Genomic DNA, 27,711 nt, shown 5'->3' with positions numbered 1-27,711 from the left:
CAGGCCCCAGAGTGTTGACAATTAGACGTACTTATTTCAGGCTACATCAGTTTACAGCCCAGGTTAAACAGTTTATGGTAGTGGGAGAAAGGCATTAATACAAGTTTACTTAAAAACCCTACTGGAGCCAATTTGGCTGCAGACTGGCAGTGCAAGAGCCCGCTGTACGGCAGATCAGTCCGAGTGCTGAGCTTATCCCTTATATAAATTTGTATTTTTTTATTTTCTTTTTTAAACAACACTCTTGAAGCAATGCATGAAACTGTATTGACTGGTTTCAGGAAGCAAAGTACAGCTCACCTTGGCCAGATAAACTGATACGATATGGGTATGTTAAGGGTAGGAAAAAGATATCCCCGTTTTAAAAGCCTTTCACTTGGGGCGTTCTGCTTCATTTACATATTAAGTCAGTAGCAAATATGTTTGTATTGCTGTTCTATACATCTGTCGCGTCTCTAAAAGCCCTTTAAAATATTCTTGCAGCAGGATCCGAAAAGTCACTCTTGCCTCCATATAGAACAAGCACTATAGAAAGAATTGTTAAAGATATAAATGTCCAAATAATAAATTGTAAAAATAGAAAACTGCATGTCCTACCTTGCCAAGGGTACGATGCATCAGATAGATACAAAGTTTTTCACTTTTCCTCAGGAAAATTACTTCACGCTTAGTGTTAGCTGAAAACCAGTTCTCGCAACAACTATTTTTTTTTTGTTTAAACAGTTTGATTCTACAAAGCAAGTCATTTGAAAAGCAAGTCTGGGATACTTCTTTCCAGTAATTTTTTTATGCCATATGGTTAGCACGATTAACGTTTCAAAGCTCTGAGTCTAACTTGACCGACTGCTCGTCGCTACCTTCTTTTCACTCCTGCGCTGTGCTCGGATGACACACACAGAGCCCGCACAGAGCCAGGAGAACGACGGCCAGCTCTCCCTTTGCTCCACCATTTCAGAAGTGTCAGTTTTGCACAGTTCCTCTCAGTGGTATGAGCTACAACACGCTTATCAGGCCGTACACAGCCTTACTCTCTTTCAGAGACAGCTACATTATTCCCATGTACGTTACTACAGGAAAAGGATCAGGAGCTCAGTGCAGCCTGAACATTCAAGTAATTTAGCCACTAAACTGTCAAGGGCGACGAGGGTGGGAAGCTCATTGAGAGATGTGCTTGATTCAGAAATCCCCTCCCAAGTAAGTGCAAAGAACTTTAAGTACCAGAAAAGGCTACACGTTTGTATTCCTTAAAACGACAGCAACCACAACTAGAAAGTAAGCACATGGCAACTAAAGTTAAGGGTAACCTGTCGTTATTTCACACGCTGTCTTGCTGAAGAATAAGCGTTGGTCCTAGTCTGTCTTGGGAAAAGTCATCAAAATGTGGATATCAATTTTTTTTTTTTTAGGAAAAGACTATATGGTTTACTGTTAACAAGGGAGCTTTGCTTGTGGTATGTTACTACAAGAATTTGAAGTACCATCTTTACCAGATAACCTAACTGGGAAGGCACTCTGCCAACTGGTACAGCTTCGAGGCTGAATGTGCAAGAAATTCCATGTTGTACTTAGGAAAAGTATTTGAATCTACATGTTCAATTATAACCATTATACTCTTAACTAACGCTTAAATACATCGCATACAAGGCTATTAGAGAAAGCCTATATGCCACACACTCGCGTCTTCTACATCTACAGCAGTAAATGTCTATTCTCCAGCCCTTCAGATAATCCAGAGATTTGTCTATGGACAGTAATGGATTTCTCTAGTCAGGAAAACCACGTGACGGACACCCTGCAGCCAAGAGGGAAGAACGTGACCAACACCTGTGCAATAGGCTACACAACTGCAAAATTCCACTCGGTAACGCTGCTGTACATTTTCTCACACATTTATATTTAACATGTTCACAGGTAGGGCAAATAGTCCAAACTAACCTTTACAACACAACCCTGAGAAGTCTGCAAGAAGTTGTACACCCTGTTTCACCAGCTGCAAATTAATGTATTTCAAAGCTGTTTTTTCATACCACAAAGTACATAAAACCCTTTAAACATATCTTTTACTATATTCTGGACCTTTACTTTCGCATTCATATATATGAAAACATACTAGAGGGGAAAGCTGACTTTTACTGGCCATCAGACATCCTTATGTAGATTAATTTACTGGAAAAATTGTTAATCTTTTGTATGCTGAGTGTCAAATCAATGAACAAAACCAGAATGCTGTTCTTTAAACCAATGAAGTGACACGCTGTCACTACTTTCCCCGGAACAATGATGTATCTGTACACGGTCTTCCATGACAGTGATTTGTGTTGTGGGGAGGAAACGCACATGCATCCTTTTATGGAAAAATATTTTCTTTTAAAAAATGAGGCAGATGTGCAACACAGTTGTGGAAAATTTATAGTTTAAGCTATTTAAAGCTGCTATGCAGCTTCCTGTACCACATAAGTCCAGTAGTTCTAAGAAAATACAGATATGGTAGAAAAAGTAAGAAAATTTTCACCACAAAACCAAATAGTTACCACCAACAGAGAAAGTTATACACAAAATATATCTCTCAATACAGTGTTTACACTTCAGTTTAGCCTACAGATTCAGTGCCAGGAACAGGACTTGTTGAGACAGTCTTTTCAGAATTATTTGCCGCACGTGATTCCACATCAGGTTGGATTCCTGGTTCCGTGTCAGTGGGAGTTCCCAGCTCCTCGTGGAAATTGAGCGTGCAGGACTGCAACACCTGCACAGCTAGATCCACATCTGCTTCTCTGAGAGAAACCTGCTCCTTAAGGACTTCCACCTTCTCATTCAGCTCGTTCCTTTCTGTCTGAAGAGCCCTGCATAGCTTCTCCAAACGCTCCAGTTTTATTTGAAAGCCCTTGTATTCTTTATCTCTTACTGTTTTCTGAAGGACAAAAGAAAATAAAAGCTCTGTGATCCAACTGTGGGGTTTTTTTTTCCTTAAAGAATCACCACCATTTAATCCGGAATATTAAATCTTAATTAATCTGGTAGGTCAAATTCCAGCTGCGCTAGAGCAAATTTGCTCAGCATACTTGACCATACACTTCAGACAATCTAAGCTGGAGTAGCAACAGCCACCTTTAGAAACAAGCAATGAGAACTATGTAACTACATAATGCTAATTCTAAGTGAGGGCTCAGTATCAGTGAAGATCCTGATATGAAGTCCCATAAAGCAGTCAGTTAAAGCCCAAACAACGGCAGCTATAGGGAGCAGAAGGGCATACAAGCGGGAAATCTACAATCCAGCAGCAGAATCCAGGTCAGAAGGTACCATACTGATGGTGGTCTCTATTTTTGTAAGGAGGTAGTTAGGAAAGATAAGCAGTGCTATAGCAGAACCTATGTAACCTAGCACATGGTTTAGCAAGATCACACCTAATGAACAGACATTAGACAGTGAAGGCAGAACTCTGTGCTTATGGCTCGTGTGAAAACTGTTTTAGCTCCTCTCTTGCTGGACCACAATTAAATAGTGGCATCTCATGACCTCAAAAGCAGCAGCACTGCAGCAAAGTAACTGATGCCTTGCGCATGGGTTATTTCCTTCATGTCAGTCTTGTATATTTAAAATAGATTGCTATTGCAGCACCGATTGAACTTTGCTCGGCATATTAAAATATATTCAATTCATTCGGCTTGTATGATTTCATACACATCATTCCACCAATTAAACAGTAAGCAAGGAAAGACGAGGCTGAGTATTTTGTGCGTCATGAGTTTAGATTTATACAGCAGCTTTTTATTTTCCATATCGGAGGAGATTTACATTTACACAGCAGAAAACATAAGGCAGGCAATCCAAGAAGAGGCTACTGTGTATTATTTCCAATTCTCTAAAACTGAAAAACTGTATGACTTTCTCTAGGACACAGACTCTAGTTTAGCCATACTGCTGTTTAAAAGATAATTACCTCTTCAGCCATTTGCAAGAGAGCCTTGTTGTTGTTTTCCCATTTTGTACGCCACACTATGGTTTCCTTTTCCAGTTTCTTAATCTTCTTCGTCATCTACAGAAGATAAATAGAAGACCTAATTTTGTGGCTTGAGTTGCAACACTTGGGAAGTACTGTTACTTCCCAAGTCCAGTTTGAACAAGTTATTTTACAGAAAAGCCTTTCTGCACGAAATCAACCCCACAAATACAGATTCAGCATTCAAAGAAAACAAGACTGATTGTTAAAAGAAACAGACTAGCAACCTTCAAGTACAACTAATAAAAATCTCCAGGAAAATAAGTTTTAAAACAAGCACAGCCAAAAAGACCAAGAAGTATTGTATGCCTCTGATAAAACACTGAAAATGGGATTTAGGTATTAGGCAACTATGTCAAAAACCAGAAAAAAATTACACTTCTCTTTCCATAATATGACAAATTCTTATGCCCTATCTTATGATCCAAATTAAATGTCCAAGTACTCCATGTATTTTCAGGAGGCAAACACTGTTATAAAATCTGAAGTGCATCCCGCTAAGACCACACATTTCTAGATTACTTTTAATGAAACTCTAAGTAATCCTGTAAGTACCTTTTCCATTTCTTGCCTGAAGGTTGTAAAGAGTTCATTACTTTTTGCCATGGTGGTCTGGAATTCTTCAAACTTGTCCATGTAAAGAGAAAGCTGTTGGGAAAGAGGCAGGAACTTTAATCTGAACAGCTGTATACAACTACAAAAACATTAAGGTACAAGGGAAAATTAAAATAGTAGAAGATGAACTTCTTTTTATCTTTTTTTATACTATCCTATGATTTCCATTTGAGAAGCATGCAAAACTTGTCTGAAAACATGCTACTCAAGTTATATAAGAAGAGATAGTTCTGTGTTTATAGAACAGTAATATATTCTAAAGGAAAATATATCCTATGTTTAATAAAATGCTGGAAGGCATCACAGTTCATCACAATCTCATTTTTGCTTCCCAACTAAAAAAACTGCCCAAACATCTCTGGACATTAATATACAGGAAATTCAGCCCATGGTTAGTGAAATTAAACTTAGAAAAGACCTACCTTTCCACCTTAACCAGCCAAAGCTAACAACCAAGGCTGGGACAAAATAAACGTGATTGGTTCCAGAAATCAAAATACACATTCACAACCTATGAAATCTGCCTAGTGACCAAAAATCATGGAAAGAGAATATTGACAAGAAATTAATTTAATAGTGAAAAACATTACATTTTAAGAAGTGAAGGGCACTAATGTTTGATGACAGAAATTTTTCTTGCCCTACACTACAAGGTCAATCATCAAGAAGGAACTGCAATTCCTTGCAGTTGCAAGGTCAATTAATTGCAATCAATTAACATAGTTTTTCCACAAAATGCATATTAGGTTATGCTTCTTATTAAGAAAAAATTACACTACCAGTGTTGTGGGTTGATGTTCTGAGAATAAATGACCATTTACCAGGAACTTCTTACTCTATTCTGAAGAGTAGTCAGTTCTCTCAATTCTTACATTGGGGGTTGCAGGACAATACAATTCAGAGCACAGAAATACTGTACTTTCCTCCAAGAGTAGAGGAAATTTCACAAGAGGAATTAGTGTGCCTTGTCAACAGCAGATCATGACACTCTGCCATTTTTGTGACTGAACTTTCTAGCTCATCTTATTCTACAAAAAAAGCAAGTTGGCCCCAGGAAACCACAAACCATACCCATTGTTACTATTAAAAAGCATAACAAAAAGGCAGTAGGATTTTAAATAAAGGGAAAACAACTTGGAAAAAAATCATAAAAGTCTAAGTGCAGCAAAAACCTATTTGGGAGAATCTGGATATTAATGAGTCCAAGTCATTGGACACCCTGCTGTGTGTGTGTATGATTACATTTAACTACGCATATACACATACTTTAAATGTAACAGTTGGAAAGCCCGGAAAAGAATGAGGTACATACACCAAGTGTGAAAAAAGGCCACGAAACAGAGCTTGCAAGGAGACTTGATACAAAACCTCACAAAACTGAAGCAATAAGAGGTATATAATAAAAGGAATAGCTACTGCTTCTCAGATGCTATGTTAGCTTAACCTATCATTTCCCTTTGCCTTACATGCTGAGCTCATTTGTGGCCAATGACTGCAGGTGATCCAGAACCACAGCACAGAAACTGGAGACCATCTCTCCACTCTCAAGAGAGGATTTTGCTGTAGCATTTACAGCACAACCACAATTTGAATATAGTAATTGTTTGTGGATAGAGACACTAAGTTTTAGGTTACTAAACCTCTGTCATGGCTTAATCCCAACTGGCAACTAGGGTCACACAGTCACTTGCTCACGCCTACACCCCTAGTAGGGTAGGGAGAAGAGGGAGAAAAGGAAGGGAAAAGGAAAAAACCCTCATGGGTTGAAATAAAGACAGTTTAATAAAATATTATTAAATATTTTATTACAGAAATAGGAAGGAAGAGGAGAGGAACGTAACAGTAATAATAACAACAACAATAATGTTAAAAGAATACACAAAAAAGCGATGCAATACAATTGCTCACCACTTCATGATTCATGAAGTCCTGAGCTGTGACCCCGAATTCCTGTCTCCCTCCCCCGGCCACCCCCCATTTATATACTGAGCATGACATCTGTGGTATGGAATATTCCTTTGGCCAGCTTGTCCTGTCTATGCTCCCTCTCAGCTTCTATGGGAAGCTGAAGAAGTCCTTGACTAACATAAACATCACTTAACAACAACTACACACAATATGTGTTATCAAATTATTCTCATACTAAATCCAAACACAGCCACTACTAGGAAAAAAGTTAACTGTATCCCAGCTGAAACCAGGACAGCCTCAATAACAACAAGGATAAACACGACATTGCGTGCTCCCAATCCTCCACAACAGAATGGGATGGAAACAGTAAGGAACAAATTCCAAAACCTGCATGAGTAAAAATCCCCACCCAACTCTTTATAGTCACAACAAAGGCCTCTCTGGTCCTGAACAGCTATAAAAAGAAAATAAAAATATCTTTGGAAGCGAGAACAACAGTTTCAGAGAAACCAAGGAATGGTGAAGAAGTAGCCTCAATGATAGATTCTTAAGCTTTCATATATTCTATTCTTTGTAATATTAACACTATTAATTTAAAAGGATACTAGGTCCAGCAACTCAATATTTAGCATCTTCCAGTAACAGTACACTTCAGATGTATTAAACAGCAAGTACAAAATGTCAAGTCTTTATACTTCACACTTCACTGCTGAAGAGTTACTGATTTAAGACTTAATTAAAAAAATAGCAAGTACTTTTCACAAGTAGTATATTGCATCTGATGAATCATAACACATAGTTCATTACAACCACAAATATCTTATTTTCTTTTCAGAACAACTGTTATTGAAGAGCACTCCATTAAAAAAAAAAAATACCTGCTGCTTCAGCTGAGCTTCTTGTTGCTTCATTTGTTCACATTTGTGTCTGGACTCCGTAGCTTCTTTTAGCAGCTAAAAAAAAAAATTGCAAAAAGACACATAATGAAGAAAGTACTCCTAAGAATGGCTTAAAGAACTTGATCTACGATGAAAAATGAACAAAGAATATCACCATCGAAGGGCCATTCAATCATGTTTTCTCACATGGGTTTTTCATTACTATACTATACTTTCATATACACTATTCAAAGCATGTGCTGGCATGCAGAAATTATTTTTACTGAGACATTTTTCTAATTGGTAGCATGAGTCAATGTTTCTATTTCTGTAGCAAGTTTGAACTGCCACACTTATATGAGTAATTCATTAAAGAACTGTATGTAATTTATACCTGTTTTTTAACCTAAATTTTCCACCTCCATTTTGCCAGTCACTAATATCGCTTTCACAGACTAGTTTGATTTTGCATCAACTCGACACCGTTTTGTACATTCATCTTTGAAGATATTTTCATCAGCTTATGATTCCAAAATTATGTTTTAATAATACAGAACAATCCAACACTGAGTGATCATTTTGAGATTTTAGGCAAAAGCCTTGCTCCTCTTCTTTCTTGCTAAGTTACAGATACGTAAGGAACATAAAAGAAATCTTCACTTGAGCATTATTTTTAAATTGGAAGTTAACTTCTTGGATGACTGCAAGTAAATTATTGATTATCAACATACAAATAAAACATCAGGTGCAGTTTTGGGGACAGAAAGTTCAGAAAAGCATACACTTTATTCTGCTTTTCTTATTTCTTATAGCATAAAAACAGAAGTTACAACTACAACTACTTCCGCTCTGTGGAAAGAGACCTGGGAGTCCTGGTGGACAACAGGATGACCATGAGCCAGCAATGTGCCCTTGTGGCCAAGAAGGCCAATGGCATCCTGGGGTGCATCAAGAGGAGCGTGGCCAGCAGGTCAAGGGAGGTCATCCTCCCCCTCTACTCTGCCTTGGTGAGGCCGCACCTGGAGTACTGTGTCCAGTTCTGGGCTCCCCGGTTCAAGAGGGACAGGGAACTGCTGGAAAGGGTGCAGCGGAGGGCTACGAGGATGATTAGGGGACTGGAACACCTCTCTTATGAGGAAAGGCTGAGGGATTTGGGTCTCTTCAGTCTGGAAAAAAGACGGCTGAGGGGTGACCTTATCAACGCTTATAAATACTTAAAGGGTGGGTGTCAGGACGATGGGGCGAGGCTCTTTTCAGTGGTGCCCGGGGACAGGACAAGAGGCAATGGGCACAAACTGGAACATAGGAAGTTCCACCTAAACATGAGGAGGAACTTCTTTACCCTGAGGGTGGCAGAGCACTGGAACAGGCTGCCCAGAGAGGTGGTGGAGTCTCCATCTCTGGAGACATTCAAAACCCACCTGGACGTGTTCCTGTGTAACCTGCTCTAGGTGACCCTGCTCTGGCAGGGGGGTTGGACTAGATGATCTCCAGAGGTCCCTTCCAACCCTATGATTCTATGATTCTACAAGACAGCAAGAAAGTACCTTTGGTGTTTCAGTTCAAAGTATTTGCTAGTCTACGGAAAATCTAAATGATATCCAGCACGTGTGCTGAGAAAATGGAAACAGTAAAAATACTTGCCTGTGAATATGACATTAATATTGTAGGAATCATACAGACATACACAAAACTCAAGTCTTGATGTTGAAATCTATCCTAACTTTCAGAAGACAGGCAGTCCCCTCAGTTTGCTTCATTTACTTTAAATAATGAAAAATCTGGTTTGGTAGGTTTTGTTATTTCTCTTAACATACATAGAATTCACTTACAAACTCCCTTTCTCGCTGATGTTTTTCTTCTGCTTCTTTAATAAGATGGGTAGTTTGCTGAAGTTTGGCATCCACGAGTTGCTGCTGCAGTTCTTTATGTTTGAAGACTTTATCAATATGCTAGAGGAAGACAGAAAATCATATTAGTCAAATATAAAGAGTGCACGGGTCAATTACGATAAACGTACACGTGTGGGGAGATGCATACTGTTTACAAGTTTAATTCAGAAGAAAAAGCGACAAAGACTGTTTTACATGCTTTTTTCCTCCTGTTATTGCCATACATTAGAGCTACACACTTTTTGTCTTTCACAGAAGCCAGACGCAGATTTTATTAAAGTGGTACGATACTGTCAGTCATTTCACACCAGGTGTTTCAAAAATCCTGTAACAAGTAATCTACATCCTTTTTTCTAAAATACGTGTATCTATCTACCTCTAATCCTAATTGTACTTTGTTACATCTAAAAGCTCTAGTCCTCGTCATTAAAAAGTCTCAAAATTAGCACAATTTGCAAGTTTATTTGGCCAACAGAATTCTACAAATCACTGAATTTTGCAGTTTTACTTCCATCCATAAAGCAGCACAAGGCAGTTTCCTACCTTGTCTCTTCCCCAAGTTATAAATATTCCAAGAGCACAAAAAGTGGTGAACTAGAGTCTACAGAGAGCTTTCTAACTGATCCAGATTTTAAAAAAAGGAACAAAACCAGTTGAGAAATTATATTCCAAAACTATGCCAACTAAGACCTAAGCTGTAGAACCCCTTGAAGCTTAGTTCTCTCTTTGACAAGGAGAATTGGCTGTTTTCCATTACTGTAGTTTAGACTGGCTATCTCACATACTGGTGCCAACTAAAGCTAGCTCAGTTAGCCCTAAAATACAGTCTTTTCCGTGACACCAGTCCAAATATATTCTTAAAGCGTGATAGCTTATTTTGATTCCATGCCAACAAGAAGAGCTACATACACAAAGGAGCTTGCCAAAAACCCCCAACCTTAATGAACCAAAACAAATAAGACAGAGAATAAACCATATGCCCCCTCCCATTATAGTGTGAAATTATAATTCAGAAGAACTTCAAATATTAATACATGTTTATGTTGGAAATAACCTTTGGAAGCCATTCAGTCCACTAAAACTAGGGTCAACTTCAAATTCTGATCAGGTTGCTCACACCTCGCCCACTTGAATTCTGAATACCTCTCAAGACAGACTCCACAACCTCTGGACAACTTATTTCTATTTGACTGCTTTCACTGTGCAAGACTTTTTTTCCAACGCTCCTTGAATTTAGATATGCAAAACCAGACAGGAAAGGCAGGTAGGGGGCCAAACAGCTACTTAATTATTCACAGCAGTGAAGTAAAAAGACGAATTTTAAATATATATATATATACACACACACACACCATGGCTGTAAAGTATTCGGGTTTTTTCTCCCCTTTAAATAATTATCAGATCCTTACAGTCAAGGAACTAATAGAATCCCATTAAAAGTATAATGTAAGCACCTCTTCTCGCAATGCATACTGCTCAATGAGTTTCTTCAGTTTTTCCCCCAGTTCAATATTTTCCTGACGGAGCTTGGCATTATGCATATCGTGCTGTTCCAGTTGAGCCTGAATTTCATTCAGCGTAATCTGGAAGTGTGCAGTTCCTTCTTTCCGTTTTTCTTCATATTCACGCGCTTGACGCATGTTGTCTTCCTTTTATGAGAGAATATTAATGTGTTCAAGCCAAACCGTGCACTTTTTTCATATTTTTGAGTCAGAAACAACGGTAATAATTCACTTCTGTAAAGTTTCAAGTTCTAGAGTGCTAGAGTTAATATAAGCCACAATCATAATATGCTATGCTGACTACCCATACGAAGCGCATGGAACGAAAAACCTAGAAATCCCAAAGATTTTAGAGAATCTTGTCCTTATCACTACCAACATTACTTAGAGGCTGGTATTGTAAGATGCTACGTGAATACCTTTGCAAGCGTAAGAGTTACCCAGATGTTAGAAACAGCACTGATGAAATTAATGAAGTTTTCTACAGTGATCACAGATAAGACTCTCTTGGCTCTCTTCCATTTCACTCCTGTTCATTATATTCTGTCAGAATTAAGCCTTTTCTGATACCCTGCCATTTCATACTACTGTTATTTCACTTGTGCTATTTTTTCCAACAGTCATCAGCACAGGTCCCAGAAACAAATGTGGCAAGATCACATACTGCAAGTAATATGACCTATGAACCAGTCTGAGGGGAAAAAAAGATTAGCAAGTTGAACTATCCCCATATTCTTTACTTTAAAATCAGGTACACTTACACCACATGACACATCCTCTGCAGGTACAGGTAATGGACAAAGTGGAAAGTAAAAAGCAGCGGTCCTGATTTTAAGCAGTAATCAGCAAGTAAGATTTCCACCACTACTCACACTGTAATTTATGTAAATAAACTAACCTTCAAAGTCTTGTTATGACGCTGAAGCTCCCGACAGAGAGATTCCAGTTTGCTGCGTGCCAAAATGGCCTTGCCATGCTCACTCTGCAAGTGGACTTTCTCCTTCACAACTTGTGCTTGCTTCTTCTGCAGTATCTTCATCTGCTTTTGAACGTTCCGGCTCTCCTCCAACTAACATTAGAGAGTGTATTTATTAAACAAACATAGGTGAAACTATCTTTATGCATCTAGATCAGCAGACTGAACAAACTTTTAAACATTTCAGATGAAAGCAAGGAAGTCAGTAATTTCATTAAGATCCCCAAGTTGATCTTAAAGAGCAACTCCCATCATCCTACGGAAAATTTGAGATGTGTAAGGACACAAGATGAGAACATACAAATTGCAGCTTAACAGACATTTGGCTTTAAGGAACAGGGACCACGGACCTGTTGACCCTGGGCTATCATCTTGTGTTCAGCTACAGGGATAGGGCTAGCCTTGAGAAAGGAGGATGTAGCAGATACAGTTAAAAGCTGACTGAGACTGGCTTTTCAACAAGTCACAACTTTTTCCACTCTCTTATCTGTAAGGTACATACAGCTGTTTATCCAACAGGTCTTGTTTTTACTATCAAAAAGAAAACCCCACATGACTGTGTACAGAGTTCATTCTTGTCAGCAGGAGCTCCTACCAAAGGAAGCAGTAATTTATACAAGTTTTTAAAATGCTAAGGTATTTCAGAAAGGAACAGATACAACTAGCAGCCCTGATAAATCAAGTCAAATACTATTAAAGCTGCACAGCCCAGACTTTGTTGACTTAAGAGATCTGTAGTCTCAACCATTTGAAGGAAAATTTTTATTTTGTTTCCTTTAGGCTGCTTAGATGGTAGACAACAGTGTTAAACTTTCTACATGGTGTCAACTTCAAAATCTATTCTATGAATATCCAGTTAATGCAAGAAACTTCTATTGACATCTAGTTGAGAGTAAGTTCCATTATACATGATTTTTGGGCTCCCCGAGAAACCGTGGTATTTAGTCTGTTCTATTGTAAGAAGGTAACAATGTTAAATGCAACATTGCACCTTACTAGATAGTGCCTCAGCACACCACAGGAAAAGAAGGCCGGCAACAAGGAATACCGCCGTGACAGAGAAGAATACAATGCTGGTTTTCTGAAAGAGCTCAAAATAATGCTAAAGCATAGAAGAAAGAATAAATAAAGTTAAGGCCCTCCACGACAACAGTAAATTAAATGTATATTTAATCTAGTTTAGAGAAAAGGAGCATTAAGGAAATATTTGACATCCAGACATAAAAAAGCCCTTTTCTTGGGTGGCCATAAAAAACACTTCAAGTGGCTGTGCTGTTTGCATACCTATGAAACTGCAGGCCTGTAAGAGTACGCCAGTGTGAGACATATCACCAAGGACACAAACCTTCCTGCATCATAAATTGATCTCCTGATAGATTCCAAATTAGGAAAAAAAAATTGTGGAAGATCTTTTGCCAGGAGAGAGGCATTCCTACCTTTATTGTACAGTCCTTTTCATGAGACACCACTGAAAAACCTGACAGTGAGCTTTAAAGATGATGAATCTTTAAAAAAAGAAAAAGAGCATTGTAGGTGCACTGTCATAAACAGTTCAAACCTCTGCTGGCATTAAAGCTGACACCTATGCCAGTGGTTCACCACCACTACCATGAAGAAAAGAATGCATCTTAAAAGGAATACAACCAGATCCAACCTAAACTTTCTAAGGGGAACAGAGTACCTCTAAGACTCACTCAGCTAAAACAGAGCTACTGTTACACCCGGACAAGCTCCCACCCAACTTCCCAGCAGTTCTGAGCATCATGCGGAAAGCAACTGGTTTTCTACGATGGTGAGTATCTGTGGACTCTGAATGCTTACTCTACCGATAAGACTATGGATCCTCTTCCTGGCACGGGAAAAAAAACATAACGTGAACCCATCTCTCCTGATTGCCAAGCTTCCTGAAGGAAATTAAAAATAATTTTGTCTAGCTGTTACCTAATTGTTTTGAGATCCTCCTTCAACAAGAAAACTCGAGTGAAGATGGTTCAGACTGTTCTCTTTCTGCAGAAGCAGGGAATTCATGCCAACCTAGCTTCTCATGCAGGCCATCAGGATCACCATTGATTTGACACAGGAGCTGTTCACTCAAATACTTTTCTAACAGACATGCACAAGCAATTGTTCATAAGAACTAACTCATTTACTGCATTTTTCTCTCACAAAAATCAAAGCTCATTTTTAGGTGGGCTCCCCATTCTTGAAGTGCACTATTGATTTAAATGAGAAACAGTAATACTTATAAGTGACTTCTTAGAGAAGCTGCCGGTTTTGAAGGATATCCACTCATGTGAACAAGAGCATGCATGTAAGAAAACATGAGGAAAACAAAGCAAAAATGTAACAGACCTCCAACGAGGACTCAGAATTTCCTACAGAGAACTAATCTTAATTTACTTTTAGTGGTAAGTGTTGCCTCTTGTGAGTGAAAAGACTACCTGCTAGCTCATCCACAAAACTTTGGAGACATTAATAATCTCAAACGAAAAATAAATTTATTTCAGAAGAGTTATGCCATGTTGTGCAGCCATTATGTCATTTTCATAAACGTTTTCATATATAATACACTTGACATTTACAGAAGGCAAACCGTATGCTTTTTTCCAAGATATTCAGTTATCTCTTCAGGTTTGCATTCATTTTATATCTACAAACATGGTGGGAAAACATATACATGCAGTATTCCTAGTCCTTCCATTCTTGTCTGTCCCTGTCTCAAGATGAACAAGCATTTTTGTCTCCAGGCACATTCTTATGAGCCTTCCACACACTTCCCCCCCTCCCAGTTTTGCCATCAATTAATTTAGAGAATAAATTATCATTTCTCCTACTTGGGGTGGGAATATACTTCATGATTAATCGCTGCAAACGTTTTGCCTTTTTGGTTTGTTACTGAAGAAATGTATACTTTTCTATCCATTGCTTTGCATGATCAGAAAACACAAAGCAAAATTAAACCTAGATCTTTCCAACTTCTCCTACCCACCAAAAATCACTAAGGACATGAGTACAACTGACACTTTTTTTTTTCCCAATCTCTCTCATTATCACAATACGTCCTTTCCCTTTATCCTAAAGGATATAAATTATAAAATGCTAGCACAAAAGCATTATCAACAGACAGCAACTAAGAAAACAATTACTCCCAAAAGATACTCTTAGCTTTTCTGTTAATCCTAATGTTATGCTTCAGCACCAAGTTACCAAAAAGTTATCATAACCTATTTTTTTCTTTGGATTTATGCAGTCACGTAGAAGTGAAATCACTACATGCAAGTTTGGCTGAAGCAAAACTCATAATAAGCCTAAGCGTGGGGTTTTTTTTTTTTCCTTCTTCCTATCAACACTGTGAGACACTCAGTCATTAACTGTCCTGTATTAGAAGTTCCTGCATTCCACAGTTAATATTAACACATGAATAATTCGTGCTATCTTTACAAATTACTTACCAGATCAGCATACTTCTTGCACAATGCTGCCAGCTTTTCCTCTGGCGTAGAAAGTGTGTTCAAGGCTTTCATTAACAACAGCACTTCTTTTCCTATGAATTGGATGAAAGACAACCATATTGAGAAAAAACAAAGCAGAAAAGAACCATGAGATATTAGTGTGACTTAAGTTGTTCTTTAAATTGTTAAGCTGCATAATCCTAACAGATGACAAATGGTAAATCATCACAGGAAGAGTAAATTTGTCTTGCCTATGTGCCATTACACAACTTGGATAGCAAAAACTTGGATTACTTTAATCTTAAACCACAAAAATATTTTTGTTTCTGGTTTATAATAGCACAGGAAAAAAAAATGAAAGAGTGAAATTTAAAAGGTTAAGTTTTGCTAATAAAGGATACTCACACAAATGTTTTTACTTGTGTGTTAATACACAAATATTTAAAACCTTGGGAATTTAAATATTGGCAGTGCTTTGGTAGCATTGAACACCACAATCCCAAATTTAGAAGTTAATCCCACAACTGGAAAGTTAAAAAAGTCAATTTGTAATTAACACATTATTATTATTATTATTAAAGTTCCAGTAAGAATAGCGCTACCAGCAGAATTCTTATGTATGCATTAAGAACTATTTTTTCCTAAGCAGAAGTACACATTTTCTCAGGACATCCTGCTAAAGATGACAAGTTTTGGCTACAAAGTAAGCTTGAGACAGAGAATATACGTATCTATTTTACGAAAACATTAAAGCCATTTAAAAATCAAAATGCCAAAGAGAACATACCCAAAGTTTTTTCTTTGTTTTTTTCACTCTCTGGATCTTGTTGGCCATCAGGTGGATCAGTACGGGCTTCTTCTCTCCCAGGAGTCTCCTCCCGAGACTCTTGAGAGCAGCACACGGACCCTGGGTGCTTTCTATTCTTTGTGATATACTCAGCTTCTTCCAGTGCACCCGTGTTTTCCAGGCCGAAACAGTTGGACTGCACATGCTGCAATGCTGTATAGGACAATTCATTGCACTTGCTGTTCACCAGCTGATCCTGGTTATTCATTCCCATCTCCTGAGATCCAGCTTCTTCCATTGCACCACCAACCAACTTCAGAAAGGAAAGGAATAAGTGGAAGTACATGGTCAAGCAACTGTATTTAAAATGAAAACTTAAACCTTTCTTTTGCATAGACAAATAAGAATAAAAGACGGGTATACAAATAACTATACAGAGAATAAGCCCAAAAGAGTGATAAAGAAAACAGCACACACCAGCCCAAAATATTAATTACTCTATTATGAACCAACCTTGATACCTTGTCATTGCAAAAATGTTTATGCTCTAGAAATTAGAAGTTCACACAGAAATCTGTTCTTAAAGCTCCAAAACAGCTACCAACTCAGCTGTTAAAGCACACAATCTTTAGTGAAAACATTTCTCCTTCATAGTTCTTAAAAAAAAAAAAAGTATCTCACAAATCATCGCTAAGTATAATAAATGTAAAACTCAGCAAGAGTTTAACTAGCTTTATGTACTGTTATTTGAAAAATAAGGTACAGAAATTGAGACAGAAGGACACCGTTATGAAAAACAACTTTATTACACATTAGCTTCATAAAACCGAAAGACAACAGCTTTATAATAATTCAAGAGACATACTTCAAGAAAGAAGGGGAGAAAATTAACCTGCTAGGAAGTCTAAAGAAATCCACAGAAATACACTGTTTTGATAATGTAGAGGGTTAGAGTTTAAACTACTTCAATCAGAATGCCAAATATGATTGTCAGGTAATGACTGGGTAAAGTCTGTTGTTATAACAAGAATGATAAACAGGACTGGGAGCACGTCCATTTTTGAAATGTTAAAATTCACATCTATGAAATCATCACAAAACTGACTGCTAACTGGCTTCAGATTTGCACCCTATTACCTATGATTTTTAATAATACATCATTTCTACTCAATTAAGCAAAACTTTCCTGAAAGATCTCTTAAACCCCAAAATGTTTACTCATTTAACTAAGAAGTTAAACATCACCAGTTTTAACACCGCAGTGATATGTCTGTAGTTTGGAACAGCACACCTGATGATACTCTATATCTTATGAAGCAGCCACACTACCAGACTCCCCTCTCAATCACCAGAACAACATTCCCAATTTCTAGAAACACTTCTGAGAACTTCAGTGGTGTTTGGTTGGGCATTTTTTCTGTTTTGTTACACTACAGAGGGCGGGACTCGGGACAATACTTGGAAGTGATCGGGTATTTTTTTTGCTGTCCATTTACTATCCTACTATACAACATACAAGTTAAAAGCAGATAAGCAGAGCTGAACTGACGCTACTGCAAAAGCAATGTGATCATTCTCATTGATTTATTTCCCAGGAACTGAAAGTAAATTTCTTAACAAGTCACAAGGAATTATAAAAACAGGGCTTGTTTATATCCACAGTTATGCTGTTTAAGCACAAATTAATTTCAGATTATCTTATATTTTAATATTAAAAATTTGCTAATTCTTAAAGCCAGGAGTTTGCATTGGGTTTTATATTCTGCACAGATGGACCCTTTTCCTCTTCAAAAGGAATTAGCCAACATTGAAGGAACGCAGCCAACACTAATAATACATCATGAGATATATTTCAACTCCCGACTTGTTCAGTATACTTGGAAGAGTTATTTAAAAAATCATTAAACAAATATGCATTAATGTTGTAAAAAAACCCATCTAACAGCTTAGTTGTCCTCTATACTTAAAGCAAGTCTCTTGCTTTAGACCTTTATCTCCAGGCAGATTCATTCTTGAAAAAACGGAATTCATACGATACCTTTCATGAAGGACAACAAAGGTTTTTAACTGCAAATAATCTATATAGACATAAAGGAGCAATTTTTGACTTATTAAGGAAGATTCACTTTGCACTGCTCTTTACAAGTGTGGAAACGATGCACATGCTTTACAGAAAAATATAAAAGCACTGCAGTTTTATCATTTTCCAGTCATGTCAGACCATGTACTTGATCAATACCTTGCAACGGTAACGCAGTAATAGAATTGCTGTAACAAATAACCAACCCCGACATTTAACAGTTGACATTTTAGATCAGTAAAATACCTATTTTTTCCTTAAACTGTGGGGCTTCCATTGGCATGGGAAAGGCTTACCCCTCCAAGTTTAGGGTCAGCTAAATAACCAAGAGATGCTTCTTAAAAAAGGACAAGAGATGTGAAACCAGTAGAGCTCCCTTAATCTTTTTGCAGGTACCAATGGTTGAAACCATGCTACAGATCTTCTCTAAAACACAGGATTCATACAGAAGCTCAAGACAGCGCGTCACATTACATGGACAAAACAGGAACGATCAGAGGTATCTGAACACAACACGATACCAAAGTAGAACTGCAGTACCAACACAACTACTAAAGCTTGCAGGTTTTCCATCACACAGAACGTGAACTTACAATTCAGATTCTCCTGCCGAAGAAGCTCTCCAAAAGGTAGGGAAAGTCAGCTCTAAACTCAAAAGTTTCTGGGTTTGCACAGTATTTCCAGACTTACCAAAATCCATAAACAGACTCAGAATTTTCTTTTTGAAAGCAGGGCACAAAATTGCCAGGAACTCCAACAAGCAGCTGAGAAGGCCTGACTGGCTGCGGCTGTGGTTACACGTTGAACAGCAGCGGTGCCCAAACAGCGCTCTCGCTATCATTTCATTCCCCTTTCTCATACCTGCCTCTGTTGTGCTAGCAACAATGTTCATGCAACTTCTTCTCACACAGTTCATAGCCAGATCAGTACCTCAGCCCAGTTCACTGCACAGCAACAGGCAATCCTGCCAACCAGAAGTGCTAGCACGATGGTTGGAAAGAAGCCAAAGCACGAGAGTCACTAAAAAAAAAAAAGTCAGTCTAATCACAGACAGAGCACAAGGAACTAAAAAAACACCTTATCCTAACCACAAGTACGTAGCTAACATTTGACTACTGAGGTACTGAAACACTGTCAGCAAGAAGACATTCATGAGCAGCACTGCTTCAAATTTAGGCAACCCAGAGATTTCTCATATGAGAAAATTCTGCCATTTCTGGGGAAAAAAAGAACAACTACTGGCAAGGGCATACATATGACCAGTATGTCACGAAATGCCCACCTCTATTAGTAAACCATCATAGTAACCTAAATGTGTGTCAATTCAGAGCTGGCAATTAACATGCATATTCTAAAGCCTGTGGAAGTTTCACAGAGTGAAAACCACCACCTCATTAATTCAGCAGAGCTTTTTGTAGAAGTCAAATTAGGTGTCAGTCCAATTCTTTACTGACAATAATAATTTCTTAACGCTGAGTATTCTCTATCCTTTGTCAAAAAAACCCACAAGGATTTTCAGAACTTCTGCCTTCTCTGTTAGTCTTCAGAGAATGAGTCTGAAATAACCTTTAAAATACTGAAGAAAAAGGTTTGTGTACAAGCGTCTTGTACATCTCAAATATATGAGATATACCACCTGCTGTGGGTGACCCTGCTCTGGCAGGGGGATTGGACTAGATGATCTCCAGAGGTCCCTTCCAACCCTATGCTTCTATGATATTTGAAAATAACAGCAATAGTGAAAAAACTATAGAACTTGTCAGCCTTCTCTTGGTTTTCCAGTGAACATGGAGCAAATCCAAGCTTACTGACAAGCAAACATGTTCCCTGCAAAACCAGAGCTCAGTGTGGCAGTAGACAGTTTTTGTAATAATATCCAATTGCCTCAAATACAATTAAAAATTGGTGACCACAGGCTAGAATACTGTATTTAAAGAAACGGTTCTACCAGCAACTAGAACAACTTGATAACATAGAAAAATAATTACAAAACTCCCTACCAAATAGTCCATAACTTTTGTCAAAACTGACAGTAGTGGCACGACATACTAAAATTCTAATGTATTTAACCTACATTAGAAAGTGTTGTTTTTTACATTTTAAGCACAGAAATCTGCTATTGCCTAACAAAGGCCACAAACACTAATAGCTAGATGACTTCCTGATTATGACTAACAAAGAATTTTCTACATTAGCTGTCACTTTAGATATTAAAAAAAATAACCAGAAGTCTAAAGAGCCTTCTTAGACTCAACTTTATTCTTAAAATGCTTTAACTACAGATAGTTTCAGATTTGATCTGCATCAAGCTTCAAGGTGGAGTATAGCAATAATAAGCATCACATTGAGAATGGTCAAGTACTAAACTGTATTAGTATCATCAAAATTGTCCCGTTCCCCTCCCCTTATTGAGACAACGGTCAGAAAAATTACAGACCCCAACTATTACCTCTATCTTTTCAAACGTATGCTCATCAGACGAGTGAACTTCTCAGTTTAACATTCCAGCCAGAACACAGCACTTCCAACAGCACATTGTATAACAGTGCTGATTCAGTACTGACTGAATAAAAACAAAACAAAACCACCCCGCCAAAGACCTTCTACTGAAATCACCGCTACCTTTTCTAGCTGCTACCGTGCTCTCTCAGCTTCTAACTGGCTTCCAACCTCCAGCTTCTAACCAGCTTTAATAATAGGTACCTTATAATCTGACAGACCAGAATTAAGATTTTTACATACCTAGAAAGATTTTCAGTGAGAAACAAAAAGAGTATGTTGCACAGACATGCCACTTCATAAGATCACAAAATTATTTATCAAAATTCAAAACTACCATTAAAAAATAACATACTTGCCACCTACCTAGCTGTAAAACCAGCTATTACAAGACGCTTACATTTCTGAATAAGCATATCATCTTCAAGCTACTTAAGATAGAGTTACCGGCCCAACAACTCCAGGATGCCTGCAGGAAAATTACTGGTAACATCTCTCCTGCTCACCCCAAAGTTTTCATTCACTCTTCGGCTTTATTCTCTCAACTTGTACCTTGATCAAAAAAGGTGCACATCAGGAAAACTCTACCTTACTTCATACCTAAAAGATGAGAGTACAAGAGAGGTATCTATTTATGAAACTGGCTATGATCAAAAGAGCCTAAGCCAACTTTACTTCAAACGATACTGCTTCAGTAACATGCACCACATGTAAGGACACAACAGGCACCTAGGCAGAACTAATCAGGAGCTAATCGGTGCCACTGGAGGCAGCCTGGGCTGCAGTGATCATGCACTGCTGGAGTCTGCAGTCCTGTGAGGGTTAGGCAGAGTGAAGTCAGGACCCTGAATTTTAGGAAAGCAAACTTCTACTTTTTCAAAGAGTTAGTCAATAGGACCCCCTGGAAAACTACCCTCGGGGACAGGGAGCAGAACAGAGCTGTCAGATCTTTAAGGACAGAGCACAAGAGCTCTCAATCCCCAAGTGTAAGAAATCAGGAAAGGAAGGCAAGCAGAAAACACGCAGGCAGTGGTGGAAGCAGGGGCAGGTATCCCGGTAAGATTACAGGGATGCTGCCTGGTTGTGTAGAGATAGGGTCAGGAAGGCCAAGGCACTGAACTTAACAAGGGACACAGAATAATAAGGGCTTCTACAGGTATGTCAGCCAGAAAAGGTCAGAGAAAGCATACCCCCCCGATGAACAAGACTGGCAAACTGGTAATAACAGACAAGGAGAAGGCTGAGGTACTCAACTTTTTTGCCTGACCTGTCACTGGCAACCTCTCTCCCCACACCTCTTGAGTGGATGGACTGCAAGGCCAGGACCAGGGAGAAAAGTCCCTCCCACTGTAAGAGATGATCAGGTACATGACCACCTGACAAACCTGAACATACAGAAGTCTATGGCACCTCATTAGATGCATCCCGGAGTCCCAATGGAATTGGATGATGTAGTTACCAAGCCACTCTCCATGATATTTGAAAAGTCACAGCAGTCAGATGAAATCCCTGGCGACTAGAAAAAGGGAAACACTGCACCCACTTTTAAAAAGGGTAGAAAGGAGGATGCTGGGAACTACCAACCTCTCAGCCTCACCTCTGTGCCTGGGAAGGTCATGGAACAGATCCTCCCAGAAGTTATGCTAAGGCACATGGAGGACAAGGAGGTGACTCAAGACAGCTAGCATGGCTTCAACAAGGGCAAGTCCCATCTGGCCAACCTAGAGGCCATCTATGACAGAATGACCACATCAGTAGACAAGGGAAGAGCTACACATGTCATCTGCCTGGATTTCTGTAATGCCTTTGACACGGTCCCCCACAACATCCTTCTCTCTTCATTGGAGAGATACGGATTTGACTGTTCAGTGGATGAGAAATTGCTTGGATGGTCACATCCATAGTGTAGTGGTCAACAGCTCAATCTCCACATGGAGATCAGTGACAAGTGCTGTCGTTCAGGGGTCTGTTTTGGGACCAGTACTGTTCAATATCTTCATCAATGACATAGATGGTGGGATCAAGTGCACCCTCAGGAAGTCTGCAGACAACACCAGGCTGAGTGGTGCAGCTGACACACCTGAGGGACAGGATACAATCCAAAAGGACCTGGACAAGCTTGACAAGTGAGCCCATGTGAACCTCATGAGGTTCTACGAGGCCAACTGCAGGGTCCTGCACCCAGGTCAGGGCAAGCCCTGGGGCAGGCAACAGGGCACCCAGGTCAGGCAACCCCTGTATCAATACAGGCTGGGGGATGAAGGGATTGACACCAGCCCTGCCAAGAATGACTCGGGGGTGTTGGTGGATGAACAGCTGGACATGAGCCAGCAACATGCACTCACAGCCCAGAGGCCAACCTTATCCTGGGCTGCATCAAAAGAAGCATGGCCAGGGAGCCATTGGACCTGTTGGAGTGGGTCCAGAGGAGGCCACGAAGACAGTCAGAGAGGTGGAACACCTCCACTACGAGGAGAGGCTGAGAGACTTGGGGTTAAGCCTGGAGAAGAAAAGGCTCTGGGGAGACCTTATTTAAGGGGGGCTTATAAGAAAGATGGGGAGAGACTTTTTAGCAGGACCTGTTGCTATAGGACAAGGGGTAACAGTTTTAAACTAAAAAGGTAGATTTAGACTAGGAAGAAGAATTTTTTTTTTTTTTTTTTTTTTTTTACGCTGAGGGTGGCAAAACACTGGGACAGTGTTCTAAGTGTGACAGGTTGCCCAGAGAGGTGGTAGCTGCCCCAATCCCTGGAAACATTCAAGGCCAGGTTGGATGGGGCTCTGAGCAACCTGATATGGTTGAAGATGTCCCTGCTCATTATAGAGGAGTTGGACTAGATGACCTTTAAAGCTCCCTTCCAACAAAAACTATTCTATGAACTTATCCTACCATGCCAAAATGCAATATGAATGGACTTATTTTTTTTTGTTTTACTTCCTACAAAAGTCTGTAACATGCAGCATTACCTAAAATATACTTTGCTTGTTATTGGTACTACACATACTAAAGTACCTGTATCTTATACTCCTGTGCATACACACATTCAGTCTTTCCCTAAAACACCTCTCTGTACCTCTTATGAGAAGAAACCATAATTAGTAGCTACACCAACATCCTTTTCTCCTATATGTTAGCAAATTACCCTAAAAAAAAGCACTGGCATTAAACTATCAAAACATCTACATTCCCCATAGTAGCAGTTGGCCTGTACTTGAATTGAAAAAAAGACTTGGAATTGCTAATACTTTTTAAAAATATCCTGGAAGCATTAGAACAAGCATGAGTATATAAAACAGATTTTCACAACTGTAAGACAACCTAAATATACAAGTGTCACTGTCTCAGATGGGATGGAGCTGGCAGCAAAATTTTTTTTTGCTGGCAGCTGGCATAGTGCTGTGTTTTGGATTTGTGATGAGAAATACTTTTGATAGCACGCTGGCATTATCAGTTGTTGCTAAGCAGTCAAGGCCTCTTCTGCTCCTCACTGTCCTACCAGTGACCAGGTTGGGTGTCCACAAGAAGCTGTGAGGGGACGCAGCCTGAACAGCTGTCCCCAACTGACCAAAGGGATAGTCCATACCATATGACATTGTGCTCAGCATATAAAGCTGCAGGAAGAGGTGGATGTTCAGAGTGATGGCATTTGTCTTCCCAAGTAACCATCACACTTGATGGAGTCCTGCTTTTCTGGGGATGGCTGAACACCTGCCTGCCAATGGGAAGCAGTGAATGAATTCCTTGGTTTGCTTTGCTTGTGTGCACGGATTTTGCTCTAGCTATTAAACTGTCTTTAACTCAACCCATGAGTTTTTTCTCACTTTTACTCTTCCAGTTCTCTCCCCCATCCAAACTGGGGCAAGTGAGTGGGTGGCTGCATAGCTCTAGCTCTGCGCTGGGGTTAAACCACAACAATGAGCGAATATGTCATCATTCACTCAGCATCAGGCTCCAGAAAAGACCACTTGAATAAGACTGCTCAGCTGACTACATTTTCAAAGTTATCACACATGCAACTGGACATCAAAGCCTTATACTCATTATCCTTACCAATTGCATAAAAAAATCTTGTATGTTATATTTATCATAACTGTTTATGGTCTATAACAAGTTTTAGGCTTCCTGCATCTCAGCAATTTACTTTTACCTATCAACACAGGAAAACTTACTTTGAAAACATCTGCAATATATGTTTCCTCAGTGCAGATACTCAAAAAGACTTCATTTAACATAACTGTATTGTGCTGAAAAATCAGTCATTCTTGGTAGTAATTTTATTCATGACTTCTCCATAAAAACTAGCATTTGTGGATGTCACAAAATTTGGGTTTGAATTTTATAGCAGATGCACCTTCATCCACTCGTCTAGACACAATAATTCAGGTGCTTGTAACCACAAGACTAGCTTATTAAGGTTATTTCTCCATGCAGTATTTCTCTATACTGTGCTCACTGACCTGAATGATCATGCAGTCTAATTATACCTTTCTGAAAACCTGATGGCCTCTGAGGTGGCTTACCCACTGAACTAAAATCGTAGTTGTAAGATCAGAAAGTCATTTCAAACAAACACCTCACCCTGTTCTGTCATTACCTTAAAAGTTATGTTCTGTGCACTCATTTATCTACTTTCAAAATACTGGACTGAGGCACCTGCAGTATTGCTCATCATTAGTTTCAAAGCATTGCAAGGTTAGAAATCCCAACACAGCAGGAGGACGATTAACAGATACCTACTTTGGAAATCTGTATTTTATCTTTATAAAAGTCAATACGGAGTCCATGTTAATAGAATTCCACTATTAATACTGCCGGCCTTACATTCAAGATATGGTATTTGGTACTGGTTCAGATGCTTTCTCACGTGACCCCTTACGGTCCTTACTTTTTTCTGTTACCCTTCCCATGCTTCTTGCTCTGTCTTTCAATGGCCTTATGACACAGAAGACATTCCTGCTTTTAAAAATTTTTTTTTTTTCTTTACCTCAAACATAATCTCAAAGAAAAAAAAACATATTGGTTTTGCATCATTTTTCTTCTCTCTGCTCTGAGAAAAGATTAGAAAGATCTCGTCCCTGCTTTAGCTCAAGACACTAAAAACAGTTACTGTAATTCTAGCAAAAATTTCTCTAGAGGAACCCAAAGCTTAAATGGAAACTTTCAGTGAATTTATATGCAGGGCAAAGTGTTGCACATTTCACCAGCCCTTTTTTAATGCAAGCATCTGAGACAGGTGCTAATTAAGAAAACACTTAATATAGCATGAATCACTTCCGCTAATGAGGTTTCACTTCCTCTTTACTCTAAACCTAATAGTTTTCTAGTCATCCACAGTACGTTTCTGGAAAAAGCAGGGTAGACAAGTTCTGAATTCCCAATGCAAACAGGTCACAAGGAACCTAAAAATAAAGAAGCTCCCGTGTTCCAAGGCAGGGGGAGGGAAACCTGCAAGAGACCGCTGAAGGATTTTCAATTCACAAAAAAAGTTCAAAGTAAAATTTGCTTAATACTCCCTGACATATTTTGCCTTTCTTAAAAATGAAATTCTGTTTGCCAGTGGGTATATGAAATACAGAAGATGCTGGTTAGTTTGATGATTTTGTTGTGTTGTTGTTTGTTGTTTTTTTTTTTTAAAACATCATCATCATCTGCTTTCATAGCGGACACTAAAGTTACTTAGAAGCCACTTCCTAGTAAAGAACTTCAGAAAACACGCAGTGGAAGAGATGTTTTTTCACTGAGGAAAACTAGCTCCACAGCCTCCTAAATCTCGCTCCACCACGAAAAAGTTACTATTTCTGGGATGTTATTATCTTTTGTACCACAGAAAAGAAATTCACCACAAAAAAAAGCCACTTGAACTTATGTAAGGACACAGGATGAGATACTACAGAGGCACATGAGATTACCAAGGTGGTTGTGTCACATAAAACACTGTGTTGGTAATATTACATACAGCAGCTGAATTACAGCACATTTTGAGTCTTTGCTGTTTGGTGCCCAAATACACATATTTTAGACTTTTCCTATGTAAAAACTTAACCAGAAATTACTGTCACCGAGGACACACCAGGACACCGTTGCCTTCAGCGTCGTTTCAGTAGAGAAAGGGAAAAGAGAGAAAAGGCCTTTTTTACTTATTTCGAAGGGTAAGGAAAACACTCCCGTCGCCGCCCCCCCCCCCCCCCCACCGCGCTGGAGGGAGGCAGAGCCAGCCAGGCACGCCTCGCACCTCCGCCGCACGGCTCGCACCGGCACCGGAGTCGCCCGACACTGCTGGGCCGCGGTCCCTCGGCCGGACCGGGGAGGGGAAGACAGACAAAGCCGGGGCCGCCCGGCGGAGCCCCCCGGGGCCACCCAGACCTCGTCCCCCTCCGCATCCCCTTCGCCGGGCCCCGGCCACGTGCTGCAGCCGCCAACGGCCCGCCGCGCGCGCGAGGCAAGGCCCGCCCCTCGGGGGTTTGGACGAGGTGGGGGGAAACACCCGCGGCTCCCTCGGGGGAAGGCGATGACGAGACTCTCCCCCCCCGCCCACGACACACAGCCGCGGCTGCAGCCACAGGTCCGGGTCCAGCCCCGGGGGGGGAAGCAGAGAGGAACCTGGCCTGCTCCCCACAGCGAGGCGGGGGGGAGCGGCAGGGGCCCTGCCTGCCCCAGCACCCGTGCGGGCCGGCGGCGGCGGAACGCGGAGGCCGCATGGGGACGGGGTAGGCGAGGAGAGGGAGCGCCCTCCCGCCGGGCCCGGCTGCGCGCCGCCCTCACCTCCGGGCTGCCGCTCGGGGGGGCCGCCGACACAGTCGCCGCCGCCGCTTCCTCCTCTTCCTCGCCGCTCTGGCTCGGCCGCCGGCTCCGTCCCGCCGCGCTGTTGCTGCTGCTACCGCCGCCGCTGCCTCCTCCGCGCGCTGCCTCCGCTCCGCGCGTCGCCATGATGTGACGGCAGCATCCAAACAAGCTGCCGAACCGAGGGAACACCGGAAGCTCTCCCGGCCGGCCCGCCCCTTCTCACGGCGGCAGCCAATCGTCGTGCAGTCCCCCCCTTTCAGCCCCCGCCCCATCTGGGGGGGGACTGGCGCCCTCCCCTCCCGCGGGCTCCCCGGGAGAGCGGCGGACTGCGC

The 27,711-nt window shown here is 40.2% G+C and overlaps 1 protein-coding gene across 1 annotated transcript; it reads right to left on the bottom strand.

Annotated features, from left to right (window-relative positions):
• Positions 1 to 2,393: 2,393 nt before the first annotated feature.
• TXLNG (taxilin gamma) lies at positions 2,394 to 27,711 on the bottom strand. The gene is made up of 10 exons (XM_063342376.1): positions 27,359 to 27,711; positions 16,017 to 16,329; positions 15,230 to 15,321; positions 11,700 to 11,870; positions 10,754 to 10,948; positions 9,240 to 9,359; positions 7,408 to 7,482; positions 4,559 to 4,651; positions 3,944 to 4,039; positions 2,394 to 2,911 (listed from the first exon to the last, which is right to left on the bottom strand). Exons 1-10 carry the CDS (start codon positions 27,521 to 27,523, stop codon positions 2,591 to 2,593), a joined length of 1,641 nt encoding a protein of 546 aa, XP_063198446.1. The 5' UTR covers positions 27,524 to 27,711; the 3' UTR covers positions 2,394 to 2,590.

This window comes from Chroicocephalus ridibundus, chromosome 1 (genome assembly GCF_963924245.1).
Source record: "Chroicocephalus ridibundus chromosome 1, bChrRid1.1, whole genome shotgun sequence".
Classification (NCBI taxonomy): Eukaryota; Metazoa; Chordata; class Aves; order Charadriiformes; family Laridae; genus Chroicocephalus; species Chroicocephalus ridibundus.
The sequence above is the reverse complement of the archived record's forward strand: the minus strand, read 5'-3'. Positions and strand labels throughout refer to the sequence as shown.

Coding starts and splice junctions, on each gene's coding strand:
- TXLNG (XM_063342376.1), bottom strand. CDS start 27,523: ATGGCGACGCGCGGAGCGGAGGCAGCGCGCGGAGGAGGCAGCGGCGGC. Junction 9,360..10,753: donor AGTATGCATTGCGAGAAGAG/GTGCTTACATTA, acceptor GTCTTCCTCTAG/CATATTGATAAAGTCTTCAA. Junction 7,483..9,239: donor ATCAGCGAGAAAGGGAGTTT/GTAAGTGAATTC, acceptor TTTTTTTTTTAG/CTGCTAAAAGAAGCTACGGA.